The sequence below is a fragment of the Passer domesticus genome, chromosome 15 (genome assembly GCF_036417665.1).
Source record: "Passer domesticus isolate bPasDom1 chromosome 15, bPasDom1.hap1, whole genome shotgun sequence".
NCBI lineage: Eukaryota > Metazoa > Chordata > Aves > Passeriformes > Passeridae > Passer > Passer domesticus.
In genome coordinates, this window is record NC_087488.1 from 11,270,677 (window position 1) to 11,296,130 (window position 25,454).

General features: G+C 42.5%; 1 protein-coding gene across 3 annotated transcripts in view; it reads right to left on the minus strand.

Moving 5' to 3' along the window:
- The window catches only part of PRKAR1B (protein kinase cAMP-dependent type I regulatory subunit beta), a 92,195-nt gene that overhangs the window by 24,960 nt on the left and 41,781 nt on the right, over positions 1-25,454 (minus strand). For all 3 annotated transcript variants that reach the window (XM_064390768.1, XM_064390766.1, XM_064390767.1), the window contains 3 exons: positions 15,936-15,997; positions 15,149-15,195; positions 7,385-7,543 (listed from right to left, as the gene is read on the minus strand). In XM_064390768.1, coding sequence (XP_064246838.1) covers positions 7,385-7,543; positions 15,149-15,195; positions 15,936-15,997 — 268 coding nt within the window. The remainder of the gene's footprint in view (positions 1-7,384; positions 7,544-15,148; positions 15,196-15,935; positions 15,998-25,454) is intronic.

Here is a 25,454-nt window from a genome sequence, read left to right on the forward strand (position 1 = left end):
CTCCTCAGGGGACAGCTCCCATTTGTGCCCCTGTCCTGGGGTCACCCCTGCTCCCAAGGAGCCCCAGCAGCAGCAGGAGCTGCCACTCTTCCCAGGTAGCTGTGGATGAGCAGCAGCAGCTCCCGCGGCTCCCCTGCGCAGCCCGGCCGTAACTCCGGGCTGGTGCTGACAGTTGTGCTCAGCGATAGCATCGCTAACCCTCCTCTGACCCCTCTGTCTGACAACCTTGGTTCTCAACCTCGGGGGGCCCCGGCAGCATTTGAAGTGCCAGAAAGAAAAAAAGTAGAGAACTTCAAACACAGGAGGCTCTGCAAGCCACGCCAGCTTCTGACAGCTCGCTGGGAGACAAAGAATGGAAAACTGGACACTGCGCAGTTGTTGCTTTCCTCCCTGCAATCGAGTGGAAACAAGAGCAGCAAAATTGACAGCTGTGGAAAACCAGATTGGTGGTTTAGTTTGATGGGCTGGGACACCCAAGGACAGATGTGGAAAATGCTTTTTAAATGACTTGCGGACACAGATGAATTTTAAGAAGCAGTAATCAGTAGCCATAAGTGATGCCTGATCACAGCTTTCAGTATTTAGAGATGCAGACCAGACCCAGGAAGGTGGGAATTGCAGCCATCCCACCTGGCTCAGAGAGAAAGAGCCCACCACTTCCTACAGGAACACAGGTGTGTTATGCCTTGGCTGAACTAAGCCAGAGCAGCAGCACAGAATCCACAGCAAAGACAAGTGCAAGAGCAAAGCTGAAGTGGAAATAGTTAATTAAATGTGCTATTACAATTTTTTGTATTGTCATATCATCTAGAACCCCTCTTAATGCATAGCTACACTGACTTAAATATGCCCTGTCAGAATGATCCCACGGGGGTGAGGGAGAACATGGGCCCAGGGAAGAAGGAGTGACTGGGGCTTGGGGCTGCTGTTTGCCAGCACGTGCACTGAAACCCAAGGTGACCCAAGGAGCTGATGGCTCCTGACTCGTCCTGCAGGATGGCTCCATCCATCCATCCCTCCTTCCCTCTCTCCTCAAGGAGACAAACAGCAGCCTCTGGGGTGGCAGAGCTTCACCTCAGGGTGCCCAGGCAGGCACAGGAGCTTTCTCTGCTTTTTCAGAGCATCTGAGGCTGGATTCAGGTTGGTGCAACAAAATCCCAAATTCAGTTCCAGGTAGAAGAGGCCTGGCTCACTCTTATGCACATTGTTTTTACCTGAGTGTGTTTTCCTGCTCCAGCTCTCACAAGCAGAATGAGGGGAAGGATTTTCAGAGATCAGTACTGTAGTGCAAGCTAAAAACAACCCAGCAGTGGAATTACAGCCAACCAGCCATGTGTTTATTTCCATTGGTATTAACCATCTTTTCTCCCATGAAACAGAGAGAGAATGTGATAGATCCTGTGATTCTATTCACAGGATCATAGGTGGCTTGGGTTGGAAGGGACCTTAAAGATCATCTTTAGTTCCTTCCAACCTACTTTGGCTAGCCTGATATTCCTCTCTCACCCCCTCCCAGGCATAATGTCACCTCTGACTTCTGATGTTCTTTTTACACTTCTTTTCTTTAGTTGTTTTGCCCAAATTGCTGAGGCCAGGACTATGAACAGCATCACAATCTCCTCTCCTACCCTTCAGGCACCCTCTGCAGAAGAGCCAGTGCTGGGTCTGTCCTCATGCAATATTTTCATGGAGCTCCTAGAAGCAGCAGCAATTAAGACAGCACCAACATTTACAGACTATGAGATGCTGAAAGTTCACCAGAGCAGGAAAATAACAAAAAGGGACCTGGAGATGTTAGAAATGGGACTAGAAAATAATAGAATGAGCATCCATTTGGAAAATATAACCAATAAAAAAAAAACCAAAGCAGAGATGTTTGACATACAGAAGACCTGCAAGTTGTAAAGCTGAAAGAGATTCACAGGCAGGAGGTGAGACCTGCATCAGACTGCAACAAGAACACAGCCAAGGCTATTTTGGTCTGCACAGGCAAAGATATCATCCAGGAATGAAGTTTAGAGGCTCCATCTCCGTGGCTCAGATGTGACGGCGCCTGGTGTGCTACATTCTGTCTCGGTACCTCTTCTCCAGAAATGTGCTCCCAAATCCAACAGAGCTTGAAGAAATGCTAAAACACTCAGGGAGAGCTGATAAGGAAGGAGCAAAACAAATCCAGCCTGTATTTGTTGGCTCAGCACTGGGATCATAGGTATGTCATCCTCATAGCTGGCATGCACTGTGGCAGGGGTTTTAAGTAGACAGTGATAATTATCTACAGATATATGACAGAAAGTGAGGGCAATTCAGTACAGCATAACTTGACACAACTCAAAGTAATGGGAGAAAATCAAGAAAATCTAATTTAGGATCAATATCCAAAAAGTTTTCCAATGAAGGAATTATTCTCTCGCAGAAAAGTTTCCCAAGGGAAGCAGTAGAAATCTTACAGCTTAAGCCAGATAAAAACAATAGTAAATGTACATGAATAATTCTGCACTGGCAGGGTTCTTGATGGCATGTTTTAAAAAGTCTTTATTAATTCTTCTTTTTTCTATCCTATTAATATCTTATTTCAATAGTTGCTGCTTCTCCCTCTCCCTCTTCTCCTTTGTTCACTTTCTCCCTGGCTCTGAGCTGTCAGGCACAAGCTCATCTCCTCAAAGGCAGTGGCTCCCATTAACTACAAAGCCTCGTTAATATTCTAAGCTGCAGTGCTCCTCCCTGAGACAGTCCCAAGGAGAAGCAAGATCACTCTCATTTGTCAAATCCACACAGAAAGGGCCTCAAAGCCATTTTTAGGACCATTTAATGTTGCAAACCCTTAGGCTTAGCTTAATCAATACACAGGCTGGGCAAAACGAATGCCCCAGAGATTGTAACAGGTCCTGTTGGGTTCCTATTCAGCATCTGCTTCATCTCATTTCCAACTGTCCTTTCCCTGTTTTCTTCCATTTTTTCTTCTCATTCCACCAGTCCAATCCTTTTTATCCCTCCAGCACTCTTTGTGTCTTGGTTCCAATTCATTTTTTTCAGGTGGAGCTGATTGAGTCCTTCCTGGAAATCCCCACCTTCAGTAAGAAGCCAAACAAATGTCTACTGAGAGGCAAAGCACGACTCAGGTTTCAAAGGAAGAGTTATCCTGGCAGGAGGTGCCAGAATGGACTTCAGGACTGCACAGCCCCATTTAATCCCTGATTAAGCTGTTCCTGAATGATGCTTTGGGTGTGCATTCCTGCTGGAGCATAAAAGAAAGAGCCCCTGTGCATTCGGGCCATGGACACCAAGCAGCCCACACGGTCCTGGTGCTCTGTGCCACAGATGTCAGGTGGATTGCAGCCCTTGGAGTTGCTTTATGCTTTGGCCACCACACAACCTGCATTTTATGGCAACCCAAAATCCTCCTGACTTTATTTTATCTCAGCTGAAAAAAACCCTGCTTGTTAAAGCATTTGTTCTGAGGTTCAAAGCTGTAAAAGACAGAAGAAGAAACCCAAAATAGCATAAATAAAATGAAGTATAACATTAGGAACTGACTACCCTTGATTTGTCACAACTTACAAACCAATGTTATAACTCTCTTTCTGTGAGCAGTTTGCCAAATAGGCCAAATGTATTGAATCCCACACAGCTCCACTCTCAGAGCCAGGTATCTTGGACCATGGAAACTAGAGGGTAGTTAAATTATCCTGGATCAAGTCCTCCTAAAGAAGAAATTGCAAGAAATTAATACTTTGAATTTTCTCAGTCTGGGAACTGAATTGTCTAGGGGATCAATCTGATGTTGGGATAGAGACGTTTGCTTCTCTGGTATTTGTGGTATTTGCTATATTTAGAATACAAATATTGTACTACCCTGGGATGTTCCCCATTCCGTGATGCTCTCGAATCCAAATTGCAAAGAAGAGGGCAGCAACTGAATTCCATGAGAAGCCTATGGCAGAAAAGAAATCCTTTGCTCTCTCCCAGAAGAATGTAAGTAAATAAATGTTGAATATACACAAGTGTGTGTGTCTGTGCCCATGTGCACACACACAGAGAACATATACATAAAAGAATTTGCAACAGAGTGAAAAGTATGTAACCCAGCAGAGATGATTCCATGAAATAAATGGAACACACAGATGGACAGATAATTTGTGAGTGTACACAGAGGGAACATGCTGAAGTGGTTTTTTGTACCCCACCTAATACAATGAATTTCATGGTGCAATACTTTGTCAGGGACTGCAGTTTCACTGCACATTCTGACAAAAGACCAATCCCAACATTTACAATCATCACAGCTGCTAAAACAAACTTGAATGTGACCTTCAAGCCATCAGGGTACCTAAGCTGAGACAATGAAATATAAAGAAATATATCTGTTTCAACAAACTTCCTTTGGGACAGGCTAAATAATAAATGGATGACAACTGTAACAAAAAGCAGGAGCGTTCTGCATCAGGCTTTGTCCATCCATAAAAAAGAAACCTCAAACTCCAAACCTCCTGAGATACATTTTATTCATATCATAAACCAGTCAGGATCAATGAGACACGTAAGTGCGGAAAATGGCACTAAGCAGAAATAAAACCAAGAAATTATTAAATGCAAAGCAAAGGACCAAAATAGTGCCTGCAAGGAGAAATGAGGTGGAGAGTCAAGTGTCTCATGACAGGATAAAATCTTTTTGGCAAGTGTGGATCTGAAGGCATGATTTGCAAATAAATATTTACAACTCAAATAAAATTTCAACACTTGACTGAGAAAACACGGGGCTGGTCATGGCAGGGAAGGAATGCAGACAAGAGAAATAACTATCTGGGGTTATGGAGGGGCTTTATCTGACTCTAGCAAAAACCTTTGGCAGAAAAAGGTCATTTATTCCTTGGACAAAAGGATTTGCAACCAGAAAATAAGAAAAGAGAAACCCACTTGCTCCCAAGTTTTGAAACCATCTTAAATGATACACTTCAAAAGGTACCCTAAGCATTATTATTCATTATTTAAAGGCAGAAGTATTTATACATTCAAAATACCTAGTTAGAGGCTAAATGGGAGGAATCATGTTTCTGGGAGTTGAGAGGCAGCCACTACCACACTTGAACTGAGCCCAGCAAAAGCAGCCCCATAATGATGGAGTCAGCTTTGAGTATGAAATGCAGGCACTGAAACAAGATGTAATTAATTCTTAGGCTTGAGGAAATGTGCAGAGAGCCACTGTAACCTGCCCTCACACGACTGCACAGAGACAGGTGTCTCATTTCACCTACAGCAACAAAGTTATCCACCCTGCACCTACAAATAAATGGGAAGATGACAGGATTCATTCAGTGTGGATGGGTAAATTGCATTCACCATGGACTGCATTTAAAATTGGACATTTGCTACACCTGCAGCAAATAATTTACCAAGAAATATTTCCTATTCCAGTACTAATAATGCTGTCTGGGTATCTAACACAGTGCAACAGACCAATTTTTAGTGGCCTCAACTATGAAAAAGCACAAGAAGCAAGAGAGGAAGAGAAATATATCCATGTTAATCAAAAGGTCTCATCGACTGCAGAAACTGAGCTTGCTAGGTAAGGCTCAGCAGGCACTGGTCCAGAGAACAGATAAATTAATTTGAAAAGCACTTAGCACTACTAGAATCAAACAGAAGTACAACCACAATATTCAGCTTGTATGTACAACCAAACTAGCATTAAAAACACAGTCTTTCCCACTTGGGACTTTAAATCCTCTCAGCAAAGTCCTGTCTCTGCATCAAATATTCATCTTCTGAAGTGTGTTATCAGGTGATAATGGACACATGGCCAAACCTGACAGCTCACAGGGCTGGCTGATTTTAGGTACCTGAAGTTCCATCAACACCAGCACTGAAATCACCTCCAGGCTGTGAACCTGTCCCTTCAATTCCTCACCACAAGCTTACAGGCAGCTCTTACAGAGCTTACAGCAGAAAGCTCTGCCTAAAGAGCCAGGGAATATGTGCCTTGTCCTGACATTTCTTTCCCTCCTACATTCTTTCACTTCTGAATTTTGGGTTCTTCCTTGTAGCTTTCAGCTTCATCACACCAGTTATCCCAGACACCCCTCCACTGCATCCTTGTAGGGCATGAGACAAATAAGCTGAGTGTGCCTCTTACATCTCTTCAGAAATTCTGCTCTGAGTTTTAGAAGTACCTCTGCCTGCTTGCCTGCTCTGGGAACCTTTCAAAACTATTCATCCTGCTTACCCACAAGAGAGAAGACAAAACACTTTTCATAATTATCCCTCAATTTGTTTTGGGGCCATCAGACTAAATATTTTGGGATAGAATAAATTTCCATCAGCAGTACTCTCTTACAATGCCAGTGTGTTTGTTTATGTGACACTGAACTCAGCCCATGAAATAGGGAGTGAACACCAGCAGTGCTCATACAGACACCCAACAGCCATCACACAGGGTAAACAAAGATCACTTTTACCCTGCTGCTTAAGAATTAATCATTTAAGGGCAAAATCTACTCAGTTCCTTTGCTGGTTTTTCTGTTTTCTGTAACACCCTCTGGAAATACAGATGATCTCAAAATTGTTAGTCTGAGAGCACAGTGTCATTTCCTTCAGATCAGAAGGGAACAATGCAGCTTTGAGAGACAAGTCCTATTGAGAAATAAGCTTTACACAGAGTAATGTCTGTTAATTATCAAAAAGAAAGGAATATTTTACGGAGAAGGAAGATATGCATATGGACATTGGAAACAAACTCATAAAAAAGTTATGACTTTGCTGAAGTTAATTATCTGTCAAAGTTTCCATTATAAACTCACCACTGAAGAACCAACAGCAAATCCATAAGCTAGCACACGCCCCAGGTGCCACAAAGGTCTGTAGAGCTTTGCTGCAGGGATGAGGGAGTTTGAAAGGAGCAGGGCAATGAATCATTAGCAGCTACAGCCCCATGGTATGTGTGGCTGGGTGCTGGCTAACAAAGATGGAGGGCACAGTCCAAGCAAGACTTTTTATTATTTTAGTGGAGCTGGATTTACTTTCTATCACCTGCCTTGAGGAATGTAATGCAAGATCAGACAAAGACTTCACAGGCAAGGGGTGCTGCTGAGAGATATTTCCAGGCTCACGATAAGGAGAGGATTTGCATAGCTTTGGTGGGTAACAGAGGCCTCCTGAGGTTTTCATTCACAGAACAATTATGCATAATGTTTCTCAATTGCATTTCTGACTCAGCGCCTTTCTGCTGAATCCTGTCCCCTTTTCTTTCAGCTCACTTCATTCAGTCACTCTGTGATTGTGCCGTGTCCGCTCCCTTTCACGCGGAAGCACCAGAGCACTCTGAACACAGAACTGCAAAAGGAAGTACAAAATACCAACCCCACAAGGAAGCCCTTCCCCATGAGCTCACCATCAAGATGCGTCTGTAGCTGTCTCTGTCGATGCCCCAGAGCTTCAGGTCTGTCTTGGCCTTGACAGTGGCAGCCCGGGGGGTTCCGTAGATCAGCGCCAGCTCCCCGAAGCTGCCTCCTTCCCCAATGCTGGTCACCCACTCCCCGTTGACATAAACCTACCACAGCACAAGACAAAAGAATCAAAAGCAGAGTTGGAGTTCTCCTCCTAGCTGCCAGTTACCCAAAAGGCTGTTAGCAATTTCCTTTTAATTGTCAACGTTGGGGACACAGGAGGAAAACAAGAGCGTGACACTTCCGACAGTTGGTCCCCAAAGAGGGGAACAACCTGCTCTGTGGACAGAATTTCAAGTTGTCTTGCTTCAGTACAATGACTTTATTTACTCTCTGGGATTTCAGCTCCGATGGTTAGCTGGCATCATGTTTTCCCCCTTGTGTTCAAGGCTCAGGCAGTCAGCAAGCAGACTGTCACAACTTTGGCTTTTTATTAACACTGTCAGACTTGAAAGGAAGGAGGTTTGTTGATATGTGTAATGAGGATTACTGAAATGTGCCATGGCCATGAAATGAAAAACAGTCAAAACAAGGAAATATCTTTTGAAAATGAACTTTTTTTTTCTTTTCTTCCCTAAGCCTAGTGCCTCCAAAACCCATTTAAATGTAACTGTACAGATCTCCCTTAGTGAAGATGACTAAGGGCTTTGGACTTGAGCAGAATGATCCTTTAACATCAGCTCTGGAGAACTCAGGAAGGAGAGTCTGACCCACATCCCATTTAGGTACTAAATCCTCTAGGAACATGGTATGGATTGATACCACTATTGCCATATTTGTCCTGGATGATGTTTAATTTGAGAATTCCTGCACTTGAGTGTTTTGTGACATCTTCCCTGGAGGAAGGGGACTCATGCAGGTGTTTTCTGCTGGACAGCTTTTTCCTCACTATTTACTCATGAACAATGCTGCTCATGAGCCAAAAGAGTGCATGCAAAGGCTGCTGTGGGCCGTGCATTCTGCAGCTTGCTATAAACTACACAATAAACCTTTCAATTCTGTCCCTGTGCCTGTGAGTTTGGAGGGGAGGGAAGACTGGGTGCATTTACTCAGGGCAGAATACACCCCAACCTGTTACAGACCAGTAACAGCAGAAATCAACCAGTATTCATTTCATTTGCTTGGAAGTTCTGTGAAGAAAAATAGTATGAAAAAAAGAGGCAAGTATTCTCAACTTAAGCAGAAAAGTATTGCAGAGGCAAAGACCATAACCTGACACCAATTAGTGAGTAATAAACTAGCAGTTTTTAAAAATGCATGAATTAGAGCTGTGCTCAAGCTGGGCATGAGAAAAGATGGTGACCAAAATAAATGAACCGGGGTCAAAACTCAACAACCTGTCAGTATTAATTTTAATTCCATCTTCATTTTATGATGAAAAGGCATAATACAAAATACAGCTGGAGTCAATCCCAATTTATCTGCACAATATCCAATTAAGATTTGCTCCAGCTCCTACTGAGGCCAGTGAAATGCTGGTTCAGTGGGAGATGGATGAGGCCACGAAGCAGTTCAGCTGATCAAGAGACCTCTTGGGTATCAGCTGAAAAGGAGCAGCTGAACTCCAGGCAATGCGGTGGCTCCTGGTGCTCCTGGAACATCTGAGGATCAAGGGGCTTAAAAATAAAGGGTAAAAATAATCCCAAACAGGCAGGTGGTTGCAGACTGCCAAGAAAAAGCTGAAGCCACAAAAGCTAAAGCTTCATTTCATCACCATGACAAGATGAATGTCACCCAGGAGAATATCACACAAGAGAACAGCAACAGCCTTCCCTTTCAAACTTTCACACTCACCACAGAAAGAAAATCTCACAGAATATTGAATCTACTTTTGATTCTCCTCATGATGAAAAAAATGAAAGCAGAAAAAAGAAGTTTTTAAAAAGCCAGGCAAACCCAAGCAGTTTCCTGGTGAAACAAGCGGATAATTCTGTGGTTTCTTCTTCTTCTTCTTTTTTTTTTTTTTTTTTGTGTGAGACGAGCAGGAGAAATGGATTAATAAGATGAGAATTCTGAAAGGCTTATAACATAGTGAGAATGTATGAACATTTCTAAACTCTACTGGCTCATTGCAAAATTGCCCAGATGCATATTTGACTGTAGGGACACCCTCCTTCTGCGGGAATTTCACTGGATGGGTCACAGGGTTTGCTACACTACAGTAATCCATGTGTTCTCAGTAAAAAGTCTCAGGGATGGTGGGAAAAATCTAAATTCCAAAGGGTTTTGGATCACATCCTGAGTGTCAACTGACATGGTACCCTTGACTCTTTTTCAGCACACCAAAAATACATGTAGAGTGTAGAGTACATGCTCTTCTGTTGAACACAGATTTTGTTACTGCAGAAGGGTCTGAATTATAAGCAGGAATATAAACTTATTCCAACACATATTTTTTAAGCAACATGGTGACATTTCTTGTTAAAGCAGCGTGCAGGATGTGACTGCAGCCCAGAGAGAGGAATTACGCTGGTAGAACTCAAGGCTGAGCAAGTGAAGGATGGACATTAAATGTTGCACAGTCATTATTTAGAGAGGCTGCTACTGAACTGCTCTAAAACTCCTTTAATTTTGCTGTCTGACTTGACAAGACTGTACAAAACATGTTTGACATCTCCCCTTAAACAGTTTATGCAAATGGTCATTCCTCCACCCCAAGGGTGTCAGGTTTAAAGTGCTCTGAGGTGAAACCAAATCACTGATCTGACAGTCTTTGGGCCCAGCACTCACTCCTCCAATAAAATGTCATTTCAAATATTAGTCTCTGAAAAAGAAAACAGTTTGAGAATAAGTTGTTTTCTAGACGAAAAGCCATTGGACTTCATTCTCTGCAAAGGCCTAAGTCAACACTCAACTTCTGTGCTTGTGATGAAGTTAAAGTGCATTGATGGCACACTACAAAGCCATCCTGCCCTTTTACAGAGTTCAGCTCCACTATAAATCCCTTTAAAATAGATTTTTTTTTAAAGGAGTGGAAAGGAAAGAAGTTCTGTTTGTAAGGTGTGGGAAGCAAAGCTATTTTAGGCTCAGAACAGCTTATGAAAGTCGATTTTATATGGCAGCAGCTGAGATGATCTCCCTATTTATCCTAAAAAATGCTGGGCTGAGGTTTTGGCTGAGCCAGTTTTAGGCATTTGGGAACTCTCACCAAAGTGGTGAGTACATAAATGAATTATTCCTAATTGTCACTTGACCTGCCAGTCACAGATCCATAACAGCTGGAACCTTCTTTCATGCAGCTGAAAAGTGGAAGTGCAGGTGCCCAAATATGATCAAGCCATCAGGACCATCTACTTTTCACAGAGCAAAAATACTTTAGGTTTCTATTGGTTTCTACCATCTAACATGAACACTGCAGTTTCTGGGGGCGTGAGAATCACACAATTTGGTTCATTTGATTATCTTTTAGGAGGCAAATGGGCTGTGATATCCATGGGCACTAACTGTGGGAGAAGTTGCAGAGTCATACAACATTCAGTGCCCCAGGAATGAATCTGGGCCTCCCTCACCTTCATGTTCTTTCTCTGGAGATGCAGAAAGGAACCTTGCCATGAGCATTTTACCTTGAAGGCAGGACAGGAACATCTATCTCTGAGCTTCACTGGAGTGAATTTACCTTTCCTTTAATTTTGTATTGCTGACTTCAAGTTAACTTGAAGCATTTTTAGAGATTTTTAAGCATTTTAAAGGTTTTTTTTGCACTGCCACTTTGTGATCTGTGTGGACAATCTAATTTGTTCCAGGCATGGTAATTCTTGTCTTAAATCCCCTCCCTTGTATCTGTTTGCAATAATTTGTGCTTTGTGTCTTGTCAAGCCTTAATATTTGTCCTCCAAAAATGAAGATGAGCTTTATTTATTCTTCGAAAAATGAACAAGCCTTAGACATGAAGGGTATTTTTATGTGGGTAGTTTTCTCAAAGACAGTATTTTATTTGTAAGTTTGAATTTGAACATATGAACTTGGAGACTGCCTTAAGAATCCTTAAAAGTCCAAGTTGAAAAACTCTAAACTTTAACATGTTCTGCTTCAAATTCAAAAGGCAACCTTCCAATATTAGAAAAATCATTGATGATGGAAGAATTTAAACTAGAGGCAATCTATGGAATCTAACTATAAAATATAACTAGCTTTAAAATCCAACAGCATTCCCACATAAAACACTGTGTAATTTTCATCTTTGTATACACAAATTAGACAGTTTGTATATACAAATAAGGGCTCCAGGAAGATTTGACCTACAATCAAAAAATAATTTAATCTATTGTCCACAATATTCATGTATAGCGTCACATAGAGATTTATACAGTAAATACAGAAATTAAAGAAAAAAACACTGAAAAGTTTTCATTTTGATTTTCACCCTACTACAGCTCGGCTGCTGTTGTCTTACAAGAAGAAAATCTGAGAATGCCTGTAGAGAAAGTTGCTGTGACATTAAATAGAATAGGAAGTTGCTGGGTCTAAAAAAAAATACATCTGTTCAAAAAGGGCAGTCCACGGCGCTTTTTAAAGTAAAAAATGTGAGGTTATGAGACTAAAATAACAAACAGGAAGTCACTTTATACTTAGAAATATGGATTAGAGATTTTTGCAAGTCATATTTTAGCAGGTACTTTCAACATCTTTACTGGAAACTATAATTTAAGTTCTGCCAGCTCCTTTTTGGCACACGTTCCCACTTGTCTGAGCAGGAAAGCTTCCAGTAGACAAGTGACCTCTAAGACTTCAAAGTTTGTGCCACCATCTACCTCGTGTGCCCTGTACCCATCTGCAGGGACAGTCATGAGATAAAATTCTCCTCAACCCTGCTGTGCTAAGGAGGAAAACTGTGAAAATACAATAATGCCAGCTTTGGTGCAAGTGTGCCTGGCTTGTAGGGTACAGTAGAAGAGAGGAAAACCCCATGTTTCCCAAGTCTACCTCTTCCTCATTCTAAAATTCTTCTTTTACCTATGAAAATTTGTGCCCTTCCCTTGGCCCACAGAAGAAAATGTACAGATATTTTATTCTGTGCCAATAGGGCTTGTTTATACTCTAAGAAAATGAAAGAGTTGAGAATGAAGTGCTATTATATTAAAAAAAAATATTTTATGGTGCCTCTAATTTGACTCAGATTATTTTGTAAGGGAAAATTTTAGAAAGTTCTTACTTAGTCTGTGGGGTGCCTGTGCCAAAACTCGAACAAAAATTACTTTTACATGCTGCAGCTTTTTAAACTCAAAACACCACACATTGATTTTGTTATTCTCACTTTGTTGGTGGTTTCTGTTTGGTTTTGGTTGCTTGGTTGAATAGATTTTATTGGGGTTTTTTTTCCGTTTTGTCATGACTTTCTTCCATGGGTAGGGATTTTATGATGACACTTGCGACCTCCTTTCTGCATATGGAAAATCTGGGTGCTTATCAGTCCCAACGATTCCAGAGTAAATTGCTCCTTGAATCCACCACTCCTGGCATTCCTGCCACTCCCAAGCAGATCAGGGAATGGCAGCAGAGACCCCGGCCAGGGGTTAAAGCCTCTGTGCACGTGCCAACACCAGCTGAACCAGGCAGAAAATGGCTCGAGGCTCTGAGTCTCAGGGTCAATTGTCTCCACTCCAAGTCACTTTTCTTTCTTGGAGAAGCATGGAAGCACGCCAAAAAAGTATCTGGCAAGGCTTAAATGAACAGCAGCTCTCTTACTAGTGGCCTGGGGTTTCCTCAGACAGCAAGGATTTCAGCAGTTCTGCCCAGAGAGTGGCAGAACTCTTCTGGGGAGCACCAGGGACAGGGTGATGGTGCCTGCCCAGGGGCTCTGAGAGCTGCTGCCCTACACAGGAGCAGCTCACCCTGCCCTGGTGCCCTGGCACAGACTTTGCTCTCAGGGGGAGGTGGGATCACCTCCCTGCAGGGAACTTCCAGCCTGTGGCTCCTGCATGAGCAAACGCCTCCTGCCTTGCACAGCACCTTGCGCTGGAATTCAGGGGGAGTTTTGGCTGAAGTTTTAGGAAAAGCTTAGGAAGGGGAAAGAACCAAGCTGAGCAGATGGGGAGCAGTGGAAAGGTGCATCAGGAGGCGCCTTAGCGGGTGCTGAGGTGGGGCAGTGTGAGAGCTGGTCACAGATGAGTTTGGCCAGACACAGAAGCTGTGCTGATCTCTGGACAAGCACAGTCCAAATTACATTTTTAAGTCTTGTTAGGAAGCATTTGTCCCACAGGTGATGTCTGTACCTGTCTCTGGTAAGTGTCAGGATGACATTGTGGTGGATGTGTCCATTTTAATCTGTCCTAGCAGCTATAGGCTGATTTCAGGGGAGAAGGGAATGATAATGCTCATGAAATCAAAGTTGTAATTTACTCAGTGAAACCCTACCTTGCCACTGTTCTTTAAGAGCATTATGTGCATATAGAATGTTAACTCTTTTGCAATTAATTGCAAGGGTTTTGCAAACTGTCTTCTGATGCCATTCAGTCCCTCACTATCCCTGAGCTGAACACTGAAGAAAGCTTTCCTAAAGGTGTTGAGAGAGGACAAATGATTTTTGAAGAGGATTAATCTATAACTTCAACATGTGCATTTGCGTGTTTGCGGTTCTGATTCAAAGCCAGTGAACTCATTTAGCTCCCTATCGGTCCCAAGCCAATTATTTTAAAACTAAATTTTAACACTGTTCTATAAATATTGCCCTTTTATTTTCTGGCCCTGTGGATGTGGCAGTGTTTGCTGTTGAGAGGGCTGTCTGATAGGAACAGTGAGTCAGACGGATTTCCTGAGAGCAACTTCCAGAGGCAGAGGCAGCATGTGAGGTTTCTCAATTCCCAACAATACCAATTAGATGGTCTCCTGACACAAACAGAGCGCTAAAAGAAAATAACTTTCACTAAAATAACTCTGTGCCTCCTGCCTGGATTTAAAATAAATCACCTTCTTCTTTAAATATGCCAAACCAAACTCATGTGGGCATCTGAAGAGTAAAGTTGCTAATGAGAAAGTCTGTCCTACCCAAGCTACATGCTTGCAGCAAAATTGCAAAAGGGTGAGTTTCATACAGGAGAGAAATGATAGGAGGTGAATAATTTATGATTTGGAAGGCAGGTTCAGAAAGAAGCTTCTTTTCAAAGACTTGCTGATTAAACCACTGCATACTCCTGTAAACATTTTGTGGTCTAACAGATCACTTTACACTTATAATAATCCTTGCTTTATTAATATGCTGCATTGTTCTTATATTTGGACCTAATTTTAAAAGCAAATTAAGGTTTCTAAGATGAAACTCACTGCCTGAGGCTGTATCTCAATTTCTGGAAAAAAAAAAAACAAAACAAAACAAAAACAAACAACACATGAGCTAAGCTAACTGATTAAAGAAAATATTTTCCTTATGGTTGATCTGAACCCTCAGGGGCATTCCAGCATGGTGGCCTGCTCTGCCAAACACTGCACACCTCCAGGTGTGGTTAGGGCTCTGAAGATAATGTCATTTGCTTGGTTTTGATTTCCTGCTTGGAATGGACAAATAAGCTAGGACGTAACACATGCCAAATTTAAAACTAAGAACAAATAACTTAACACAACAAAAGCAAAGTAATGAAACCAATCCCGTGAAATCTAGTTCAAGAAGAAAGGAGACAGACCCACAGCACGTGGCTGGCTCAAGCTCTCTGCCAAAGCACACACTTTTATTCTGTAGCTTCAAAATAAATATTAAAGTGCAAGAGCATACTTACATCCACCTCGCCTTGGTCAATCACATAGAAGTTGTCTCCCTCATCACCTGGAAGCAAAATACAAAAGGTGATTGTTTCCTGAAGGACTGCCAAGCTATTCAATAACTTCCTGTCCCTGTATTTAATCCTGTACATATTTGCACAGGTTTGTACACCAGATTACTTAGAGAGAGATTAATTTTCTGAAACATCCTTGCTTGCCTTCATAAATCAAAGTATCGCTATGATTTCTTGCTATTAATACCTTTCAATTGCATTAATTTATCTCTTATGATTGATTCAACACTTCATTCAGGGTAAACATTGAAGAGGTTTTAATATAGCCTGAGGGTAATGAAGCCCTCCCTGATGTGCTGCAGGCATGCAGGTAAGTTGCCAAGTGTGATAGCTCTGATACAGCACAATGAGGTGTTGAATATTCCCAACAACCATAAAAATATTTTCCATCTCTAATTACTCTCAGCTTGCCTGTGCCACCCTATGCATCCTGAGCTGGGGTTTACTTCCTGACTATCTTCAGTTAAGGAATGAACATTTTAATTTGAAGTGCTGTTTATCTACATTTAACTGTAGCACTTTGAAACCCTGGAGATCCACCAGAGTGGGATTCTCTGCCCGTGTAGCCAGAGACTTGCATCCACGAACTTATCATATAACTGCACACTTGGAGGCCTTTGGAATATGGTTAATCTTCCCATTAAGCAATGAGAGTGAAATCTCAAATGGAGAGATGTGACTTAAAGGATCCTAGCAAACACATAGGAGGAAAAATGACAGGAATAATTACCCTGTTGTATGACTGTTTCTCCTGCGATGTGTGTGACAGGGAACATGGCATCAAATATGTCACTGGAAAAAAAAAGAAACACTTATTAATAAATCAGACCTATTTCTTATCTAGCCAGTAGACCTACCTTCATTGTTTATTTAGCCTTTGTTAACAGATTTTGTAGAAAAAGGAAAGGAAAACATTAGCTGTAACTGGAAAGTGAACCCATGCTCGGCAAGAAATCAAAATAACTTGTTAGGCACAAGCTGTGGTTTAAAACTGTGACTTGGTGTGTGCTGTTTTGAAAGAACTCCTGAATTATATGGAGAAAGGCACCTCTCACAGCAGTGCACAAACTGGCCAGCCTGAGTACTGTGTTGCCTAAGCAGAGAGATCTCAGATTTTCAGCTGTGATGGGTTTGTGGCCCAGCAGCGACTGCCAGATGCCCAAACGGGAGCTCTCCTCTTCTGAACATCTGGCCTTGCATTTACAAGCAAAACCTGTTCCACAGTACACAGAGCACATTTGGAAAGGTAGTTGGCTCTAAATTAATATAGCATAAGAGCTGGCAGGAGATTGCATTCGCAGTGCAGAAGAGGCCAAACTCTGAAAATCTCAGCGAATTACTCGTGAGAAGGAATCCAAGCGATGCTGCAGAAAGAGGGAAACTGCAGAAGAGCCTCGTGCTCATTAATCATGGCTGAATTACACACCTTTCCATGTCTCCAGCTCGCTGTCACATCGCCTTAAAAGGCCAGGCAGAGCAGTGGGGATGGGAACACACCCTGCACCAACACTTCGGGCAACGTGCCCAAACCCAGTCCTTTGTTTATTGAGGGAGACAGCAGGCTCTGTGGAGCCAGGGCTTCCTTTCCCCACATCAGATTTTGGGGAACTTTATTTTCAGAAGCATGAACCACATCGAGACTGCGCTCCCCACCTCTCTTCCCCTTCCTATGCATCAGCCTCAAGGGCTAAAGGAAATAGCTCCCCAACAAAAACAAAAGGCAGCAAGAGGGGATTGTTAACTGCTCTCTTCCCTGCTCTGGCCTAGAATGGCCCATCCAGGGACCACTGACGACAGTGGTGAGATGAAACTCTTCAGTCTGGAGTGGAGAAAGGACCTCACACACACAACTACACAAACAGGGAAGAAACCGAAGATCTTCATCAAAACAGGCAGAAGATCAGCCACCAAATCCATAAACCTATGCTACATTTCAATGCCTTATATGGGAAATGCATATTGTAAAATCCCATTATTAGCTTATTTCCTGTTCAACTGTTCCAGACTTTATTCAGGCTCATTTCTAGGAAATGTTTCACTCCTAAGTTGAAATTGCTCATGTCTTTCCTCTTCATCAGTCTGAATGTTGTTGCTCAGGATCACAGCTCTACGTCAGCACCACTGGGAGATTTCAAACCAGGCACCTCCCGCAGCACCTGCAAGGGATGCTCAGCCCATGGCCTATATATAACAAAATGATATATTTTACTCCTGTTGTTTTCATCAGACCCACTCCATGCTATTCCTACTCACACTCAGGAAACACCTCCACCATGGATACAAAGCCTGCTCTGAGGCATCCAGGAGAAACTTCCTCCTCACCTCATTCTGAGCACCAGTGCAAAGACCTACAACAAATTATTCTGAAAAGTCCGTGGATCTTATTCTTAAATCCACCCTGCTCATTTTTGTGATCTTATTTAGGTTCAGCATTTCTCCACCTCAAGGGATTTCTCTGCTGGCAGAAGCCATCTGCCTGGTACAGACAGATCTCTGGAGCTGGTCCCTGTGCCAGTGCTCCAGCTGAACTGGGAGCTGAGGTTCCAGCGGGATGGGGAAACAACCACACAGGTGGGTGCCAAACTGGAGCAGCCACTGAAGGACTTCTTGTCCATGAGAGAAGTTCAGTTGTTCTTCAGCACCTCTGGGACTGGGAATTCAGTGTGGCAGAGGCTCGTTTGCCTCCCTCTGGTTTCACCTTGGCTGTGCTGGGGCTCCTTGCTGAGCTCTGAGAATGGTTCTGCAGCCTGCAGAACATTTACTGAGGAAAAGGCACTCTGTGAGACAGAAAGTCTCCAATGTGATACATCCAAAAATAGGTACAACACAGCGAATATCAATAACCAAACCAAAATGTGCTGTTTGAGCAAACTTGGAAACTTTTCCTTTTTTTTTAATAGAAATACAGAGGAAATCACTACCCGCAGTTTCACCCTTTCATCCTTGTGTTAATTCTCTATTTTATTTATAACTTAACAATTGACTGTACAAACAGTGCCCAATAAATTATGTATACCACTGCACCCTTCTCCAAAATGTTCCACACTTTATTTCTACATCACCTTTTAATTTTATCAGAAAAAAAAAAACTTGTTTGAAACTCACAGACTAAAAGTTTCATCTGACAGTGTAATGAACCCAAAGTCTATTAGCAGCAACAGCAGATTTACCCCAATACTCTTTACTCCCAAAAATATCATGGGTGAAATCTTAATCTTAATTCAGTGAAGTCTTAATCTTATTAGGCCAATACTTGGACTTTTGAAGAGACCTTTGAAGGACATGCCATCAAAAATTATTCTGAAGTACATATGGACACAGACACATGCAAGGCACCCAAAGCTATGGTGATGTTGACTTACAACTCCAAAGTGAATCCAGGCCGTGTCTTTGATATAAATGCAAGCAACCAGCACTATCACAACTGTCACTGAAAACACACCACCATGTTCCTTTTCTGCTGGAGAATTACTGCTCTTAATTGATATGGTTTGGCCAAGATCTCTCGCAGTGATTAATGAGTTGAAGTGTTTCTGCTTTTGGATGCTCAATTTGAGATTCATTAAACACCCTCAGATCTCCAATGATATGGATCAGCGGGCAGCCCCAAAGTTTCTCAGCCAAGAACTGGGCCTTTCAGAATGGCACCAAAGAAAATCACCCTTCTGGAAATTATCACCTCCTAAAGCACCAAATGCTTAAGATCCCTGTAGGAAATCTGGCTTTTGAATCAGTTCTAAGTGTAGAATGGGTTTGGAAATCTTTATTCCCTCTATCTTCAGTGTCTGAAAGAAACACAAAAATGTCACAAGGATCAATATACCAAAATACTTCAAAATTTTGAAGTGTTTGTTCCTGAACCAAGCCAAAATCTGAAAAAAACCAGACCTATTTTCCATCCCCCCAATAAAGGTCTGATGCTGGCATATTTAGTTCAAGCCATGTGTTCCTGGGCCTGTACTATGTAGAGAAAACAAGCTTTAAATACTGAATAAGTTGAGTAAGTGGTGCTTGCTAAAGGCATAAACAATACAGCCAAGGCCAAAAATATGGTCTGTTGTTTTTCCCTGTACCACACACTTGTTTATAAGACATCCAAAATCATTCTCTGGCCATTACAGCAAAAAACAGCCCTTACAAACACAGTGCTTCAACCATCCCTCCAACAAGCAGAGACTGTAACTACAGCTCTTCAAAAACAGGTGTACTTCTAGTGTTTGAAGGTTTTTTTAAAATAATTATGGCCAAACACATGCAAACACATTCCTAACAACTTTTTATTTTTTTTCAAGCACAAGCAGGTTTTATTCTACCACAAACAGAAAGCCAGAAAATCAGTAGTTAAGTCTCCAAACGTTGAACTACCATGATTTCATCTTCTCTCTGAGCTGCAGCACCAAGAACACAGCAGCCTCTGTCTGCTGCCCCTGCACTGTTGACACCGACCGTGCTCGCAATGCTGTGTGCTCAACTGATATGGAAATGGTTTGATTTTCTGCCAGGATTTTTATGATTGTGCTGTAAATGAGAACAGCTCAGAGGGATTTCTTCATTTTGTTGACCACGTATCATTTGCCCTCTTTCCAGATGACTTACTCAGGTGGCAGATGAAGAAAATAGGGCACCAGTTCTGGTGTTTAAGCTGTTGTTTCATGAGGCTGCAAGCAAGAGAGCTGTGCTGCACCCAGCGTGTCCTGGGCTCAGCATCAGCTCTTGGAGGGCCCTTTTTCACCCTCTCCACAGCCAAAGATTTTGACATGCTTTGCAGTTTTTTTAAGCCTTCCCCATCTCCTCCCAGAGGATCTACATCTGGCTCTTGGGAGCCAAGCATTTGCTCCAATCAGAAGGTATCAGGGGCAATTTTTTGTGTAGCTGCAGGTGGGACTGTTTGTACCCAAATATCCATGTCTGGATCCAAAGGGAGACACTAGCAGGACACCACTGAAGTTTTCCAGGGACATTTCTGCCCCTTTAAGTCTTTGCAACCTTTTGATAGTATCAGTCAAAAACAAATCACAAGAAAAGATTGTGAGCAGCAGAGAACATACAGGGAACAGTGAACTAATCCAGCAAAGTGAAACCAAGAAATGCGTTTAGACATGAAATCTCTATCTATTCAATCAAAAAATACCAGCTGTCTGCTTAGGGAATATCAAAATTTAGAAGACTTTTTTTAAAAGGTCAAAGATATCAAAGGCTTGCAGCAAGTTTTAACACATAAAGTGTCTTCCATGAGTGTACACGGAATTGCAAACAACTGCAATCAGATCTGGAATTACAGGGGCTGATCCTCTGCTCTCTGGCATCTCTGATGACTCCTGGCCACCTGGCCAGGTTGAGCCAGTTCCCTTCTGATGCCAAGAAGGCAAACTGCTCTCAAACCAGTGAGACTGCACCCATTTAGACCAGAAAAGGATCTATCACTGTGATTGCAGAATAAATGTAATGAAACACTTTGCTGGTTTAATTCAGTAGCATTTTATGGACCCCATTTGCCAAGAAGCAAATGCCTGTGCTAAGAGGAAGCCAGTGGAGAAGGCAGGGCCAAGGGGTTCTCTTTCTCACGAGAAAAAGTGAGTGATAAAAATAAATCATCTCATCTGCTTTTACACCGAGGCCTCTTGGAGTCGACGTAGAATAGGAGATAGAAAAAAAATGATGTGCACTGTGGGTAATATAGCACTGGCAATAGGCAACTGAGAAGAAGCTTGTTAAAACAAAACGAGAGAAAGAGAATTCCAAGCACTTTCAGAACCAGACCATGGCAATGGCCAAAATAGGGAAACTATGTAAGACAATTTATCAGTTTCACAATCAGATTTCTTTCCAGCCCTTGCTGTGCTGAATGCATTGCAGGGAAGGAAAAATGGAAGAGACAAAATGTATACGTGTTAGGCAAAAATGGAAAATCCTCACTGTACCTGCAGGTTATAATTTGTCAAGAGTTCAATCAGAACAATTTCATTGTGCAGCCAGCCTCAGAAAGACTTCAATGTTTGTGCTATGCAGTTTTTCCTTCTTTTGCTATGTCTCTAGCAAAACAAAGCCAGCTCTGTGTTGTTGAGGACAGCTTTAAAAGATATGGAGCTGTTCTGGCATAATTCAACAAAAGACATGCAACATTTTCTTGGAATGAGGCTGCCCCAGCAGCAAGATTCAAGTATTTTAAACCTTTCTTACTTACATACCTTTAAAGTTTAGTAAACAGACTAGATAGTAACTCCACCTCCCTTTGGCTGTACCTTTGGGTACTATCAGGGTACTATTTTAAGATTTCTAAACTGGGGGGGAGTAGGAGGTGGGGCTGTATGGGGGTCTTCTTATGTACTTCTGAGATTTTCTTATGATTCATTTCCTGAAAAGACAACATCTTTCTAGCAATTGTTCTAACAACAGCTCCTCCTACTCTGTAAGGATGAAGAGCACAAAATTTAAACCAGACTGGCTTCCATAAACATCTGTACAGTGAGGGAATAAACACAGTACTTTCAGTACTTTACCACTGAATTAATTGCAAGGGTCTCTGCTATGTGTAAGTACAAGGCTCCAATCCATACTCCTTGTTCCTAGGAATGCTGTAAGTCCTTGCTAATGTACAATACTGGAACCACCAGGAGTCATTACTATGATTTACTGACTACTGAGAATAAAAGCATTGCAACCAGGTAAAAGAAAAGAATTCCTTTTTAGAGGTATTTAAAATTAACAGCCCCGAGGTTACAATTGCTATAATCAAATAAGTGGTGTGGCAGGCATGTACCTAAGAAAGAGTCAGTACTGAAGCCTTAACAAAAACATTACCCATCTGCTTCTGTTAATTTCTTTTCCTGTTAGAACAGCAACAAATTAATTATAGCAGTATGCAAAGTTATTAACAATTTAGAATATTTAATTACTTCATTATGATGGCTGATTATTAGTTATTATTACAATTAAGACACGCATTGATTTTACCATAATGATCATAAAAATGGGACATGAGAGGACATTGTGAATGGCAGGTTAACACTAAAGTCCATGTCTAATTCCACAACAGGTATTGAGTCACAGACCCACATAACTAACAGACACATGAAACAGAATGAAATAAAAATTTATCATCTTCTATTTCTGTGAAGTATTTCCATTTTTACTGTTTTATGAAGTCCCTTTATAGGTTCATTAATTATTACACCCAATGAACAGAGTACAGCTTTATGGGCAGAGCATCAATTCATTTTACAGGCCCTGTACATCTACGTGCCAATGGGTCACATCATCTTCCACATGTTAACAGCAGCTTCCAGACACAGCTTCTGCAGGGATCTTCATCTGGAAAGCTGTCTGCCATGGACTACTGCAATAAGAGGTAAAAGAGGGGACAAACAACGTGGCTCAAGGACAGAGCCCAGTCCCACACCCTGCTTTGGCCTCTCTTCCTCTCACCCATCCCTAGAATCATCACCTCATTGGAGTCTCTCTGCCAAGCCTTGTTTGTACCACACTTGTCCAAGAGGCAGGGCTTGCTGGAAGCACAACCCAGGTCCCCTTCTTGCTATCAGCTCCCCCTAACCTGTCCCAAAGCTGAGGGAAGACCCAGGGCTCCTTCAGCAGCCCCAGTTCCAGCCCCATCCCCACTTGCCCAAGAAGCCCTGTGGCAGAGCAGGCACTGGGGTCTGGGGCAGAGGAGGAACGTGGCATAGAGTGGATGCTCAGCCCATCCCTCTGGGTCCCAAAGCCAGGCTCAGGCACAGGACAGCCCTTGGAGCAGCCCCAGCCCCCCAGAGCCTTTCACAGGAGACCAGATCCACAGGTTTCAATAATCTGCAGATCAAGAACAACTGCAGGCTGGGTTGTACCTCCAGGACTGTAGCCAGCAGGTTGAAGGAATTGATTTTCTCCCTCTTGGACAGCCTGGAGTACCACGGCCAGATTTGGGCTCCCCCACACCAGCAAGACACTGACAAACTGGAGCAAGTCCACAGTGGCCATCAAAACAGTCCAGGGCGTGGAGCATAGAGCAGATGAAGAGAAGGGGGAGAACTGTGTTTGGTCTCTTCTGAAAACGGGATCAGGGAGATCTCATTGCTCTTAGAACAACAGGCACAAATGGGAACAGAGGAAATTACCACCTGATCAAGAGGGGGAAAAAAAATCCCGATGAGGGTGGTCAGACCCTGAAGAGGGGCCCAGGGAAGGGGACTGTTTCCAAGCTGGGCAAGGGTCTGGTGAGAGCAGCCAGCTCTGAGCAGCCTGGCTGTGAGCAGGAGCAGGGAGCAGGGATGTCTGTCTGTCTGTCCACCTGCCGGGAGCCCGGGGCTTGGCACAGAGCTGCTCCCAGTGGGAGGGATGAGGTGGTCCCAGCCCCGGCCGCAGACACGGGGGAGGCAGGGGAGTGTGAGTCAGAGGCCAGCTGGAGCAAATCCCATGCATAATGCACGGAAAATATGCTCTCTGTGCACTGGTGGGGGAATATCTGCCCTTCTGCGTGAATAATTGCAAAGAGGCTGGGTCCCAACTTCCCATCACTAATACCCCTGCTCACCAACAAAGTCTGTGCATACCAGGAGGCCTTGAGCAGGAATTGGGCAACACGGTTTTTCTCAGGAAAAAAAAAAGGCAGTTTGCTGAAACTGAATATTCCTGTCGAAAATGGCTGATGTCATTTCCCCATTTAAAATGCTTCAAAAGTTTTGAAACTGTCTAATTGTCCTACTGTGATAACTTCAGAGGATCTACTTTTCACAGTAAAATTACTTCAAAATAGCATTTCTTAGTGAAAAGCTAAAATCAAAAGAAGGCATTGTTGATTTCAGTTGAATATAATCACATTTGTTCTCTTGTTTTCTGTGTGTGAGCATTCTCAAGATTTTCATCTTGGAACTACGATTCAAGATGAGGGATGAATTTAAATGCCAAAAGGAAAACAAGTGAAAACAGAAATCCTGAGGACCTTGGGTCCATAAAATATACTTTCTAGTTGATGAATGTACAAATATATATATACATGCAGGTATAGAGAAACACAAATACTAAACTGCACAGGCTTCTTTCTGATTTAGTAGGTACAGTACAGTGCTTGGAAACTCTTTCCTTAGCCTGAAGGTACTGGATCTAATGCAAAGACAGACATTTATGGAGATTACACACTGTAAAAACACAGCACTGCTGCAAGCACACTCTGCTGAAACTTTTATCTTGAGAAGTCCCCAAATGCATCAATATTTGAAGCAGAAAAGGGCGCTGTAACAAATTCAGAGGTGTTATTTGTATGCATAGGCATCGCAGAAGTGACCCAGGGAAAGGCTCAGCACAACAACAAACCATGAACTTCAGACCATGTGGGCCAAATTCATGCCTGGTGCCACTGAAATGAGATTGGAATATTTGAGCTGACTAAACACAAGAATGGACCTTTAAGTCCCACACGAGTTTATGGTTTTTCATTTTCTGCACAATTAATTACTTTCTCATAATTCTGGAAAAGCAATGGATGATACCATGCTGAAAAAATAAGTATTTTAATTTAATACTTGAACAAATAAGTGTTTTTAACTTAGTAACTGAAAGAAAACTGCTGCTGGTTGGACTGAAACACACCACCACAGGAATAACCATCACTCCCAAAACAAGGCTCTGTTGTTGTTAATACAAAGCAAATTCCACCAGTGATAAAGGGCAACCACAACAAAGTCCCCATATTTGAACAATTTATTTCCTTCTGGTACTTTTAAATCCCTTCACTCTTTAATTTCAAGCTCCCTCTTCTGGACTATCCCAAGGAAGCTGGAGAGTCACCGTGCACTCCTCATCCTGACTCCAGGAGCCAGGTAGCACAGCTGAGGAAGCCCCTGGCAAGTGGCCCTGAGAGAGGAGGTGATCACTGTGATCCAAGCCAGTGGCTGCTGCAGCTGAAATGATCTGAAAATGTAACAGAGTAGGCTGAGATTTCAAGAGCTGCCAGAGGGCTGTGATTGGAAATGCAATTGGTCACTATTATGTGACCTCTTGGAGCAGATGATGGTGATGTCCCTCAGCACAGGTACATGGAACATATATCCCTGAGGATATCTCTGTATAGGGATTTAGGGCATTATTTTAATAAGAAACTGTAACAAATCATATTTCACATGTACATAAGTAATTATGAACAAAACTATGCTATGCACATTACCTTACAGTTCACATTTTGCAGTGAAGAGGAACATCTTCCCCGCCCAACAGTAATAGCTTTTATTTTGTTTTGCCTTTAATACTGAGGACATTCTTT